Source organism: Lepidochelys kempii, chromosome 10 (genome assembly GCF_965140285.1).
Source record: "Lepidochelys kempii isolate rLepKem1 chromosome 10, rLepKem1.hap1, whole genome shotgun sequence".
Classification (NCBI taxonomy): domain Eukaryota; kingdom Metazoa; phylum Chordata; order Testudines; family Cheloniidae; genus Lepidochelys; species Lepidochelys kempii.
Window position 1 is genome coordinate 16,062,646 of NC_136389.1, and position 12,672 is coordinate 16,075,317.

General features: G+C 40.6%; 1 protein-coding gene across 2 annotated transcripts in view; it reads right to left on the bottom strand.

Moving 5' to 3' along the window:
- EIF2AK1 (eukaryotic translation initiation factor 2 alpha kinase 1) overlaps nt 1-4,622 on the bottom strand; it is a 37,882-nt gene extending 33,260 nt beyond the window's left edge. Inside the window, exon 1 of one of the 2 annotated variants that reach the window (XM_073362157.2) lies at nt 4,381-4,622. In XM_073362157.2, the coding sequence (XP_073218258.1) occupies nt 4,381-4,507 (127 nt within the window). In that variant the 5' untranslated portion in view covers nt 4,508-4,622. The remainder of the gene's footprint in view (nt 1-4,380) is intronic. The other variant, XM_073362155.2, reaches the window with a different exon arrangement.
- Between the last annotated feature and the right edge of the window lie 8,050 nt (nt 4,623-12,672).

Consider the following 12,672-nt stretch of genomic DNA (forward strand, 5'->3'; position numbering starts at 1 on the left):
CAGGTTGGTAAACTTTTTTATTTCATACTTCTTTCTTAAGGACCAGCTGTCTTCCTTCTGGACTATTCTTGAATTCTCATGTTTGGGCAAAAAATATAGTAGTTACTCTATGGTATTATCATTTTAGATGCAGTTGTGATAAAAAATAAATAGTTGAAATAGGCAGATCTTCCTTTTACAAGTTCACCTTTAAAGTAGTACTGTGTGTCAATGAATGCAATGAGTAATACTAAATGAAGTATGGTGATAATAATTAAATAACTGTATTGACTTATTTTGTTTAGGAGAATCCATCCTCAACATACAGGATTCTGAAGACTATCCATCTTCAAGATCACCATCATTTTCTATAGTTTCAGAGTTATCTGCCAAAGATAGCATTTCAATCACATCATGTATGTCACATAGCCACAGTATATCACCTGTAGCAAAAAGAAAAAAAAACATCTCCATCATCCAGAAATCACCATAGATAAGTTTGTGATAAGAACCAGCAGATTACAGAAAGAGGTAATTGATGAAAGAATTGCTTGGTTTGTTTATGCAACAAACTCTCCTTTCCGTATGATTGAAAACCCACACTTCATTACCACGGTTTAGTCATTAAGACCAGGATAAAGTCCACCCAACAGAGCAGATGTCGCAGGCAAATTGCTGGATAAAGTGTATGAAAGAGAAATCGAGCAGTGTGCAAAACATCTAGAGGGTGAAATTGTTAACCTGAGTCTTGATGGGTGGAACAATGTCCACAATGATCCTATTGTATGTGCTTGTGTGACAAAAGAAGAAAGGAATGTCTTCCTTACAGAAACAACTGATATATGAGGAAATGCACAGCAGAATACTTACAGGAAGTAGCAGTAAAAGCTATAACAAACTGAAAAAAAATTCAAATATCTAGTACGTAGCTTGGTCACAGACAATGCTGCAAACGTATTCAAAATTAGAAGAAATTATTTAGAAGAGATCCCAAGCTAACGACATATGGTTGCAGTGCTCATTTGATGCACCTCCTAGCCAAAGACTTCAGTGTTCCAGAAATAAAAGCTAATGTTGTTGAAATTGCAAAATACTTCCATAACAACTGCTATGCAGCAGCTGCTTTGAAAAAAGTGGAAGGAACCAAACTAACGCTCCCCCAGGATGCACAATGGAACTCAGTAGTGGACTGTTTTGAGCACTATATCAAGAACTTGCCTAATCTGATGACGGTTTGTGAACAAAATTGTGAAAAAATAGATGTCAATGTCACAGATAAAGTTCTCAATATTGGGCTTAAGAGAAATGTTGAACACATACTGAGTATCCTAAAGCCTATTTCTGTAGCCTTGAACAAAATGCAGGAAAACAGCTGTTTTATTGCTGACGTTGTTGAAATTTGGAAGGAACTGAGTGAGATCTTAAAAAGAGAAATATGCAATGACAGAGTTAAATTACAAGCATTAAAAAAACGACTGGGACAAGCACTATCTCCAGCTAATTTTCTTGCAAATATTCTCAATGCTCGGTACCAGGGTCAAACTGTAACTGCTGAAGAAGAGGAGTTGGCTATGACATGGACATCCAGCAATGATCCCTCCATAATGTCAACTATAATAAACTTCAGAGCTAAGGGTGAACCATTCAAGAAATATATGTTTGCTGATGATGTTTTAAAGAAAGTCACACCAGTGAACTGGTGGAAGTCACTTAAGCACTTGGATTCAGAGACTGTTGAAGTGATAATCTCACTTTTAACAGCAGTAGCTTCTGACGGTGTAGAAAGAATATTTTCTTCCTTTGGACTAATTCATTCCAAACTGAGAAATTGTTTGGGACCTGAAAAAGCAGGAAAGCTTGTTTTTCTTTTCCAGATTATGAAAAAAACAGGAAAACGAAGGCAAAGATGACTGAGTAAGCTGCAGAAGCCAATATTTTAAGTTTCTCATGTTGACCTGGCTGACATAGCCGATTTAATTTTTTTCTTTTTTTAAAAAAAAATATTTTAACTATTTTAGTTAAAAACAATTTTAACAAAAACAAACCAGATTTTAAAAAACTTGAATGTTTAATTAAATTCAAAAATTCATATGTTTGTTTTGTTAAAATATTATATGTTTGCTGTTGAAGAAAAAAATCCAGAATACATAACATTGTCATTTTAGTTAAATAAAACAATTTAAATGTCTGTCTGGTGATGTTCTCCTCCTAATACAGCATGGTAAGAAAATTCTCCAAATATTAATGATTAACCTGCTGAATTAGAGATAGTTCACCTCCCAATGACTTCATAAAGATCTGCTTCAATTTCCTTTGGTAAATGAAATAACCAAACAGTCATTCATTTTCTGATATAGCTGTAAAACTAATCTGAAAAGTTTTCAAAATAAATCACTTTAAATATGTATAGTGTGTACCTTCTAAAAATGAAGCCTTCATCTATCTATGAGTTGTGAAAAATATGTATTAAGGTTATAACAACCAACAAGAATGCACTTTTATGTAAAAATCCATGATTAAATCAAGTCTTCCTGACTAGTGGTTTAAATCAATTTAATTTAAATCAAATCCACCGTTAGGAATTGTGGCGGTAGGGATAACTCAGTGGTTTGAGCATTGGCCTGCTAAACCCAAGGTTGTGAGTTCAATCCTTGAGGAGGCCATTTAGGATCTGGGGCAAAAATTGGGGATTCGCCCTGCTTTGAGCAGGGGGTTGGACTAGATGACCTCCTGAGGTCCCTTCCAACCCTGAGATTTTATTATTAGGAAAAGGATAGATAATAAGACAGTAAATATCATAATGCTACTATATAAATCCATGGTATGCCCACACCTTGAATACTGCGCACAGTTCTGGTCACTCCATCTCAAAAAAGATATATTGGACACAGAGAAGGTACAGAGAAGGGCAACAAACATGACTAGGGATATGGAACAGCTTCCATAGAAGAAGAGATTAAAAAGACTGGGACTATTCATCTTGGAAAAGAGACAACTAAGTGGGGAATACGATAAAGGTCTGAAAAATCATTAATGGTGTGGAGAAAGTGAATACGTAAATATTATTTATTTCTTCACATAAGATAAAAGCCAGGCGTCACCCAATGAAATTAATAGGCATCAGGTTTAAAACAAACAAAAGGAAATATTTCTTCACAGAATGCAGTCGCCTGTGGAATTCATTGCCAGGGGCGGTTTTGAAGGCCAAAAGTATAACTGGGTCCAAAAAAAGAATTAGATAAGTTAATGGAGGATAGGTTCGTCAATGGCTATTAACTAACCTCAGGTCAGGGACGCAACCCCATATTCTGGGTGTCCCTAAGGCTCATACTGGATAATAGAGACTGGATCACGTGATAATTGCCCTGTTCTGTTCATTCCCTCCGAAGTATCTGGCACTGGCCACTGCTGGAAGACATGATACTTGGCAAGATCTAGATGGACCATTAATGTGACCCAGTATGGACACTCTTATGTACAAATATTACAAAACTTTTCCCCCCTCCCATTAAATACTGTTTTCGGGGGGGGGGAGGAATCTGCTTAATTAATAAATGAAACATTCACAATGTAGCTCAGTAACACAGTCTCCATTGCTTTGTAGAATTCACAATAATCTTATCCTTCAAAAAGATCAGGATAATGATTTTGATAGAAGATTTAAATACTACTCAGGAGAATCAAACAAACAAAAAGCACCCTACACAAGCCAAGAGGAGAGTGGGAAGGAAAGGAAAATGGAGGAAAAACCAGAGACCCAAATAACCCTAAGGGGGAATGAGAAATAAGGATCTTCCACATTAAAAGTTTACATCAAACATCCAGATTCCCAGAGTCATCCCTACTCAGAGGGGAGACACAGCGAGGGGCCCCGGAGATCCTACAGAAAACACACAGTCTCCAGGAACCCCTCAGAAATACTTCAGGAGGACAAAGTGGGCAGACACTTAGTAAAAGTGGGAAGTAGGAATTAATGATTGACAGCTGCGCTGCTCTTGCATCACCCTCCCTACCACCAGGCACCTGACGCCTTGCAAGAACGAGGGGCCAATTTCATCATCACCCCCCGCCCCCACCAGACAATGACAGGGGACACGGGGGGGGGGTTGTATCATCCCCCAGTGGGGCCCACGGGGGGCAGAGGGGGCGGGTACCCCACTCGCCTCAGGGGAAGGGGCGCCTCCACTGTGCGGAGGGGGTGGGGAGTTGCACTGCTCTCCCAGTGTGCCCCAGGAGCTTGGGGGGGGGCATTAAGCCCCCGTTCCCTGCCCCCGCAGGGAATATCCCTCTGGGGCGAGGGGGCCGTTGCGGTGCCCTTCCCCCCTCGGCAGCTGGGGGCACTTCCCTGCCCCCCCCCCCGGGTTCCTGCCGGAGTCGGGGACGGCAGCTCCCCTCACTCACCGTCGTACTGCGGCTCCGGCCCTTCCTCGGGAAACTCGATAGCGGGCGGCGGCAGGTTGGGCCCCATGGCCCTAGGCCAGAGCCTGGGCCGCCGTTCCCCCGCAGCGCCCCCGCCACCTCTCCACATGGCCGGGACCTCTGGGACGCAATTTCCCGCCGCAGCCTGGCAGCGCGACCCGGGGCGCAGGGGGCTGGAATGTACCGGTTCCTTCCAGGCCGAGCTCGCCCAGCTGCGCCCTCTACCGGGTCCCGCCGTGACCGGCCAGGAGTCTGCCTCGGTCGACCTCGTGTGGAGCGGGGTTGCCGGACGGCCACCTCCCCGCACCCGTAGGGATCGGGGGGCGCTGACCAGTTCCCGCTCTGCCCCGAGGTGCTGGAAGTAGGAGTGCTCAGCACCCCCGCTATACAAATTGTTCCAGCCATTTCCCCCACACAAACACACACCCCTAGGGGCCAGGGCCCGAACACATCCCCACAGGCCTCTGGTGGATAGAGGCTCTGGCTAATTTGATTCCTACACATCTGGGAGGCAGGGAGCTGGCTAATTCCCCCCCCCTCCGCCCCCCGGCACTCCTTGGGGTGGAGAGATTGACATGCAGATTATACTCACCCTATATTACATCCTGTAATGCTGGGGATTGGGATATCCCATCCCATACTGCGACCTTCAAGGGGCTTGGGCATCAGAATAATTCCAGTGCAGGCTGCATTCATTGGATCCGGGGTACTGAGATACAGACTAGTTCCACTCACACCTGAGAATATAGATATTGACAGGTCAGTTTTTAAATTATGAGATCTTTGGTGCATGAGGTGTTCCTTTTTATTTGGAAAGCACCTAGCACATAATGGGCAGTAGCCGAAATTAATAATACATATAACTATTATGATATTTTCAGAGTTCAATGCATCAAAAAATTGTGAGGATTATTAGTATCTGTCACTCCACAAAAAGTGGCACGGAATCCTTTTTACCAAACACATGGTGATGTCTGAATCAAGTCTAACCATATTCCCAGACTGAACTTTTCCCAGTTTTGAGCACACAATTATTTTAAATTGCTAACAGCTTAATCCCTTACAAATTCTAACCAAAATGATCATATATAATCTTATTGAAAACAAATGCAGTATAATCTGTTACAGTGTGTATGGTAACACCCATTGCTTCATGTTCTCTGTGTATATAAAATCTCCCCACTGTATTTTCCACTACATGCATCTGATGAAGTGAGCTGTAGCTCACAAAAGCTTATGCTCAAATAAATTTGTTAGTCTCTAAGGTCCCACAAGTCCTCCTTTTCTTTTTGCGGGTACAGACTAACACGGAAACCTGTCAATTATAAAAATTTCTCTCTGATCCCAAAAAAGGGTCAGTGCCTCCAGTAACTATTAATTACAGTGAATGTTTCCTTAATTATCCAAAACCATGCTTCAATTAATTTAATTCAGCATCCCCAGCAATATTAACATATGCCAAGGTATTAAACATTATGGCCTGATAATAATGAAAGGTAGCGAGCACCAACAGTTCCTAATGAATTTACCACACCTGTACAAAAAAAAAGAAGTATTAAAAGGAAGACACAAAACCTTGATTTATGTGCTGACTAAACAAGATTGTGATTCAAGCAAACAGCATTACAGTATGAAGCACAGATAATTTTCAACTATGCACAAATTACAAGCATATGTAATGTACTAGCTCCTGTGTCTCTCTCTCTGTTAGTACTGCTCTCTGTTGCCCATAATAAATCAAACCTACTCAGGCCAGGTCTACACTACAGAATTAGGTCAATGTAAGGCAGCTTACGTTGACCTAACTCAGCAAGAATCTACACTACAGCATTGCTCCCGCCGATGTAAGTCCCCCACTACACCGACCGAATAACTCCACCTCCACGAGAGGTGTAGCACTTAGGCTGATATAGTTAGGACAATGTAGTGTCTGTGTAGACACTGCATTACTTATATTGCCTGTCAGCACTACATGGAGCTCTGAGCTGAGAGCCTGACTGCCCAGGGCTGAGAGCCCACTCTGTCAGCTCTGTGCCAAGCCCGGGCTCTCAGCTCCCCATACTGCTCCACTTGTTACTCTTGGGAGAATTCTGTACCAAAAAATTAAAAACTCTATGCCAAAACAAAAATAAAAATTCTGTGTACAATATTTTAAAATTCTGCAATATTCTGTATATTTTATTTGTCAAAATAACACAATATAATCAAACCAGTTTCAATTATTTTGGTAATTTATTTCATAATACCTGTCAGCAAGTATGTCTGTAACAATACAGATAACAAATATTCAGGAAATATTTTTTGACAAATAGATTCCTTACTAGCCATATTAATACAGAACTTTGAGTAATAATTCATTTAAACTACAATACAGGTTTATTTTCCATACCCCTCAGAAGCAGTGCAAAGGCTTCGGGAAGTCAGGGTAACAGAGGAGCTGAGGGAGAGGGAAATAATTGCTGGGAAAGAGCCTACGAGTGAACCTGGAGGGTTGTTGGGTATGGGTGCGAGAACTATGGAACAGTTTTTTTTTCAGGGGGTAGGAATTGTTAGGGAGTTGGGGAGCTTCCCCAATGCAGACCCTTAGCCTCTCCCAATCAGTCAAGCACATCTGCCCCGTCCCGATCTGTCCCAACACCCTCTCCCCATTCCCATGTGTCCCTGCACCCCCACTCAGCAACCCTTCCTCCCCTGTCCCCATGTGTCCCTGCACCCTCCTCCCCATCCCCATGCATTCCCTTATTTCCATGTATCCCTGCACCCCCACTCAGTCATCACATACCCCCCCACACCCCTCCCCATCCTCATGTGTCTCCACACCCCCATTCAGCCACCCGTGATCCCATGCACCCCACTCCCCCATTGTCCTTGCACCCACACTCAGCCACCCCTGCTCCCATGTGGCCCTGCACCAAAACTCCAATTCAGCCCCCACCCCAATCTGTCCCCCCAATTTGCCCTTCTGAATCCCAGTCCATATGACCCGCAGCAGCCTCCTGTGCCCCATGCTGTCCATCTGCCTATATTCTGTGCCTTCTCACCTTGCCCTTCTTGTCCTCCGTTATCGGCTGCTGATGGCTATGGCCGATGATGAGCTGGCTGCCCTTGGTTCTGGCACCACAGCAGCTGCCCCCTACACAGATGAGCTTTATCCTCATGGTAGAAAGTTCCATTGTGCCAGGGGAGCAGAGGTGTGGACCACAGTCTTCATCACAAAAGTTTAGGTGATCTTTTAGATATGCTGGGTCCGGGCTATTGAGAGCCTGGAAGATAAGGACCAGGACCTTGAACTTGACTTTATATTGTATTGGGGCTTTTGTAAAGCATTTTGACACATATTATCTAAATGCTAAGTAGTATTCAGAAGGAAAATATTTACCAATAAAATAAAGACAAAACCACAGCATTGATTCTGACGTACAGCACATATTTACATCTTGTAAAATCAGGTGCTATATGCAGAAGAAGGTGGTTCTAAAGGTGACCTTCAAAAAAAAAAGGGGTGGGCTGGGGTGGGACTTTCACTTTTTTAAAAATTTGTAATCTACAAAGAAGGCACAAAAGATTTTTCTATTGTTTGTTAGGAAGGTGGTTTTCTGTTTGTTTTTCATATTAAAAATGTAAATTATGTCTACCCTATTTTTCCTGGAAACCTTGTACATGACTGAAAAACTATTAGATTTACAACATTATGGACACCATCCAAGTGAAACTTGATTAACTGATAAGGAAAGTTATTTGTATCCATACTGTTTAAAATTCTTTTGGTTTTTGTTTGTTAACACCTGTTTTATTCAAACATCTAATAGACAATTGGGAGAAAAGTTCTTGTGGTAAAGTTTTAAAACATCTGCCCCTTCAATTCAAGGCTGAGAGTGTTAATCTTCCTCTCTGAGACATGCACTGCATTTTTTAGCAAAACGAGGGAAGACCAGAATTTACATTCCTGAAATTTCAAAAGTAAAAATCTAAGCAAAAAAAAAATTTTTTTTTTGAGGGTGAACAAAAAAAAATCCCTTTCAGATCTCTGTTCAGTATAAAAAAACAAAGTAGGCATAAGCATTTTTTCCATTATAGGTCACCTTCAAGAGAAGACAAAGGTCATTAGAGCTATAGTAAAGAAAGACAAAACAGAACATCAGAATCAGTCAGCACTGATTCTTGACAAACGCACAATTTAGTGGAGAGGTTGGCAAGAGTTGGGAAAAGGTTAAAAGACACAGTTTTCACCCCTTATTTATATATATTTAATTTATATAAACATATTTAAGTTGTGCCCATCCAGAGGGCAAAAACAAGGATGGTGTCATGGTAAGGGGTATACTACAGACCACCTAACCAGGAAGAAGAGCTTGATGAGGCTTTTTTTAAACAACTAACAAAATCATCCAAAGCACAGGACTTGGTGGTGATGGGGGACTTCAACTACTCAGACATCTGTTGGGAAAATAACATAGCAGGGCACAGATTATCCAACAAGTTCTTGGAATGTATTGGAGACAATTTTTTGTTTCAGGAGGGGGAAAAAGCTACTAGGGGAGAGACTGTTCTAGATTCGATTTTGACAATTAGGGAGGAACTGGCTGCGAATTTGAAAGTGGAAGGCAGCTTGGGTGAAAGTGATCATGAAATGATAGAGTTCATGATTCTAAGGAATGGTAAGAGGGAGAACAGCAAAATAAAGGCAATGGATCTCAAGAAGGCAGACTTTAGTAAACTCAGAGAGTTGGTAGGTAAGATCCCATGGGAAGCAAGTCTAAGGGAAAAAACAATTGAAGACAGTTGGCAGTTTTTCAAAGAGACATTATTAAGGGCACAAAAGCAAACTATCCCACTGTTTGGAAAGATAGGAAGTATGGGAAGAGACCACCCTGGCTTAACCAGGAGATCTTCAAGAGTCCTACAAAAAGTGGAAACTAGGTCAAATTACAAAGGATGTATATAAATAACTACCACAAGTATGTAGGGACAAAATTAGAAAGGTGAAGGCACAAAACGAGCCCAAACTAGCTAGAGACATAAAGGGTAACAAGAAAACATTCTACAAATACATTAGAAGCAAGAGGAAGACCAAGGACAGGGTAGGCCCGTTACCTTCAATGAGTGGGGGGGGGGGGAATTACAGAAAATGTGGAAATGGCAGAGGTGTTTAATGGCTTCTTTGTTTCAGTTTTCACCAAGCAGGTTGGTGGTGATTGGATGTCTAACATAGTGAATACCAGTCAAAATGGGGTAGGATCAGAAGAGGCTAAAATAGGGAAAGAACAAGTTAAAAAAATTACTTAGACGAATTTGATGTCTTTAAGTCACCACGGCCTGATTAAATGCATCCTAGAATACTTAAGGAGTTTACTGAGCCATTAGCAATTATCTTTGAAAAGTCATGGAAGACTGGAGAGATTCCAGAAGACTGGAAAAGGGCAAATAGAACGCCAGTGTATAAAAAGGGAAATACGGACAACCTGGGGAATTACAGACCAGTCAGCTTAACTTCTGTACCTGGAAAGATAATGGAGCAAATAATTAAACAATCAATTTGTAAAGATATAGAAGATAATAAGGTGGTAAGTGACAGTCAGCATGGATTTGTCAAAAACAAATCATGTCAAACCAACCTGATAGCTTTCTTTGACACGGTAACAAGACTTGTGGATGGGGAAGCAGTAGATGTAGTATATCTTGACTTTAGTAAAGTTTTTGATACTGTCTTGCATGACCTTCTCATAAACAAACCAGGGAAATGCAACCTAGATGGAGCTACTATAAGGTGGGTGGAAAACTGGTTTGGAAAACCGTTCCCAGAGAGTAGTTATCAGTGGTTCACAGTCATGCTGGAAGGGCATAACAAGTTGGGTCCTGCAGGGATCTGGTTCTGTTCAATATCTTCATCAATGACTTAGATAATGGCATAGAGAGTACACTTATAAAGTTTGCGGATAATATCAATCTGGGAAGGGTTGCAAGTGCTTTGGAGGATAGGATTAAAATTCAAAATGATCTGGACAAACTGGAGAAATTGTCTAAAGAAAATAGGATGAAATTTAATACGGACAAATGCAAAGTACTCCACTTAGGAAGGAACAATCAATTACAAACATACAAAACGCTGTTGCAAAAAAAGTGAACATCATTCTGTAGGTGCAGGTGTGTTGTAAGCAAGACACAAGAAGTAATTCTTCCGCTCTACTCTGCACTGATTAGGCCTCAACTGGAGTATTGTATCCAGTTCTGGGCACCACATTTCAGGAAGGATGTGGGCAAATTGGAGAGAATCCAGAGATGAGCGACAAAAATGATTAAAGGTCTAAAAAACATGACCTATGAGGGAAGATTGAAAAAATTGGGTTTGTTTAGTACATAATAACAGTTTGCAAGTACGTAAAAGGTTGTAAAAGGAGGAGAGAGAAAAATTATTTTTCTTAACCTTTGAGAATAGGACAAGAAGCAATGGGCTTAATTTGCAGCAAGGGAGGTTTAGGTTGTACATTAGGAAAAAATTCCTAACTGTCAGGGTGGTTAAGCACTGGAATAAATTGCCTAGGGAGGTTGTGGAATCTCCATCACTGGAGATTTTTAAGAGCAGGTTAGACAAATACCTGTCAGGGATGGTCTAGATAGTACTTAGTCCTGCCATGAGTGCAGGGGACTGGACTAGATGACCTCTTGAGGTCTCTTCCAGTCCTATGATTCTATGTATAATACACCTCCATACTACCCGACTTATTCCCCACCCCCTTCACACACACGCAAAATTAATTCTAGAAAATAAATCTTGGTCTTCACATTTTTCCTGTAGTTGTCTTTTAAAAGAATGGAAACAAAATCATATATTCCTATAGCAAAACTACCTGTGTTAAAAACAACACTTGGAATGACTAAAACAGAAAGTATGTTTTTAAATCTAATTTATTTTTCCCTAATTTATATAGTTTATTTTTTAAATTTCTCTTAGTTTGAACAGTATTTGTAGTTAGTTTCTTTCTTTCTGACATGGTAGCACAATACTCTAATGTTTGGGTTGGAAATACTGATGGGGCATGTTTAACACAATAACTGGTTTATGTCTATTAAAATCAGCAAGCAAATAATAAATATTAATAAATAATACTTTCCCCAAAACTTTTATAAAACTTAAATTTAACCTAAACTGCCTGATAGTGTAACTATTTATTTCTTAGGATGTTTTCTTTAATTAAAAAAAAGTGGCTAGTGATTTGTGTTTTTAGAAATCAGAGAGGAGCAGGAACCTTATGTAGTCCTCATCAGCCATCTGTATCAAGCTACACAAGCAGCTAATGGGACCACCACTTTCTCTGGGGACTATTCAACTTGAAAAGTCAGCAGATAGCAAATTGAGAAAGTGACTAATTAGAACACTTTTGCAGGACCCTGTAATTGAACATTACAACTAATGGCTTGTGTCTTTTCATGGAACATTATACAGGTTCAAAATGGGTACTCTGGTTCACTTTAATGTTCACACTCAACAGATTTTTTTTTCTGACAGGGAGCTTACTGTGCCCTGTCAGAAACCTTCATCCTTCAATGTGCCTGCTCTGTAATATTGTAAGTCTTTGCAAATGCTGCAGTTTAAAAATCTGAATTCTTCTGTCATCCAAGAGCTGCCATTCCGCAGATCAAAACAGCCATTAGCTGTTTGAACTCTAAGGTTTCCATGTAGAGGTCATAGGTTTTGGGACCATCTGCAGAGTGGCATCAGCAGGATCCCATTTATCCATACTAGCCATCAGATGTGTATGTCTCAATGAACTGGTGCATTACCTCAGATTTTGGAAGCTGCCTGCTGAAATATTGTATAAAGTCCCCTTCAAAACTCTAAAATAACATTTACAGCTAAAAAGAAAATCCTCACTAAGAACATATTCTTTTCTGTACCATCCCTCCACTCACTTCACTGAATTCGGGAATTCTCTTCAAATGAAAAGCCTTTCAGCTTCTTCCTTCATGTCGTCTATTGTTATATTGCTGTAAAAAGATAGCAACAGACAGATGTCATTGCTGGAAGTTAGTTTTAATAAATGCTTGTACATTAAAAGCCTGTTGTTTTGTATACAACTGGAGACTGTGTACCTGGACAATAGAGAGATACTTAAACTGGCTCTACGTCCACAATGTGAACAAATATCTTTGAAGAATGCTCCTCCATTTAAATTATCTTCAGAGAATACTGCTATTTTTTAGTAATAATTATTGTTGATATGTTGCAATATTCCACAGAGTTTTAATCAAGGATAATATTACTGTCAGACTTCT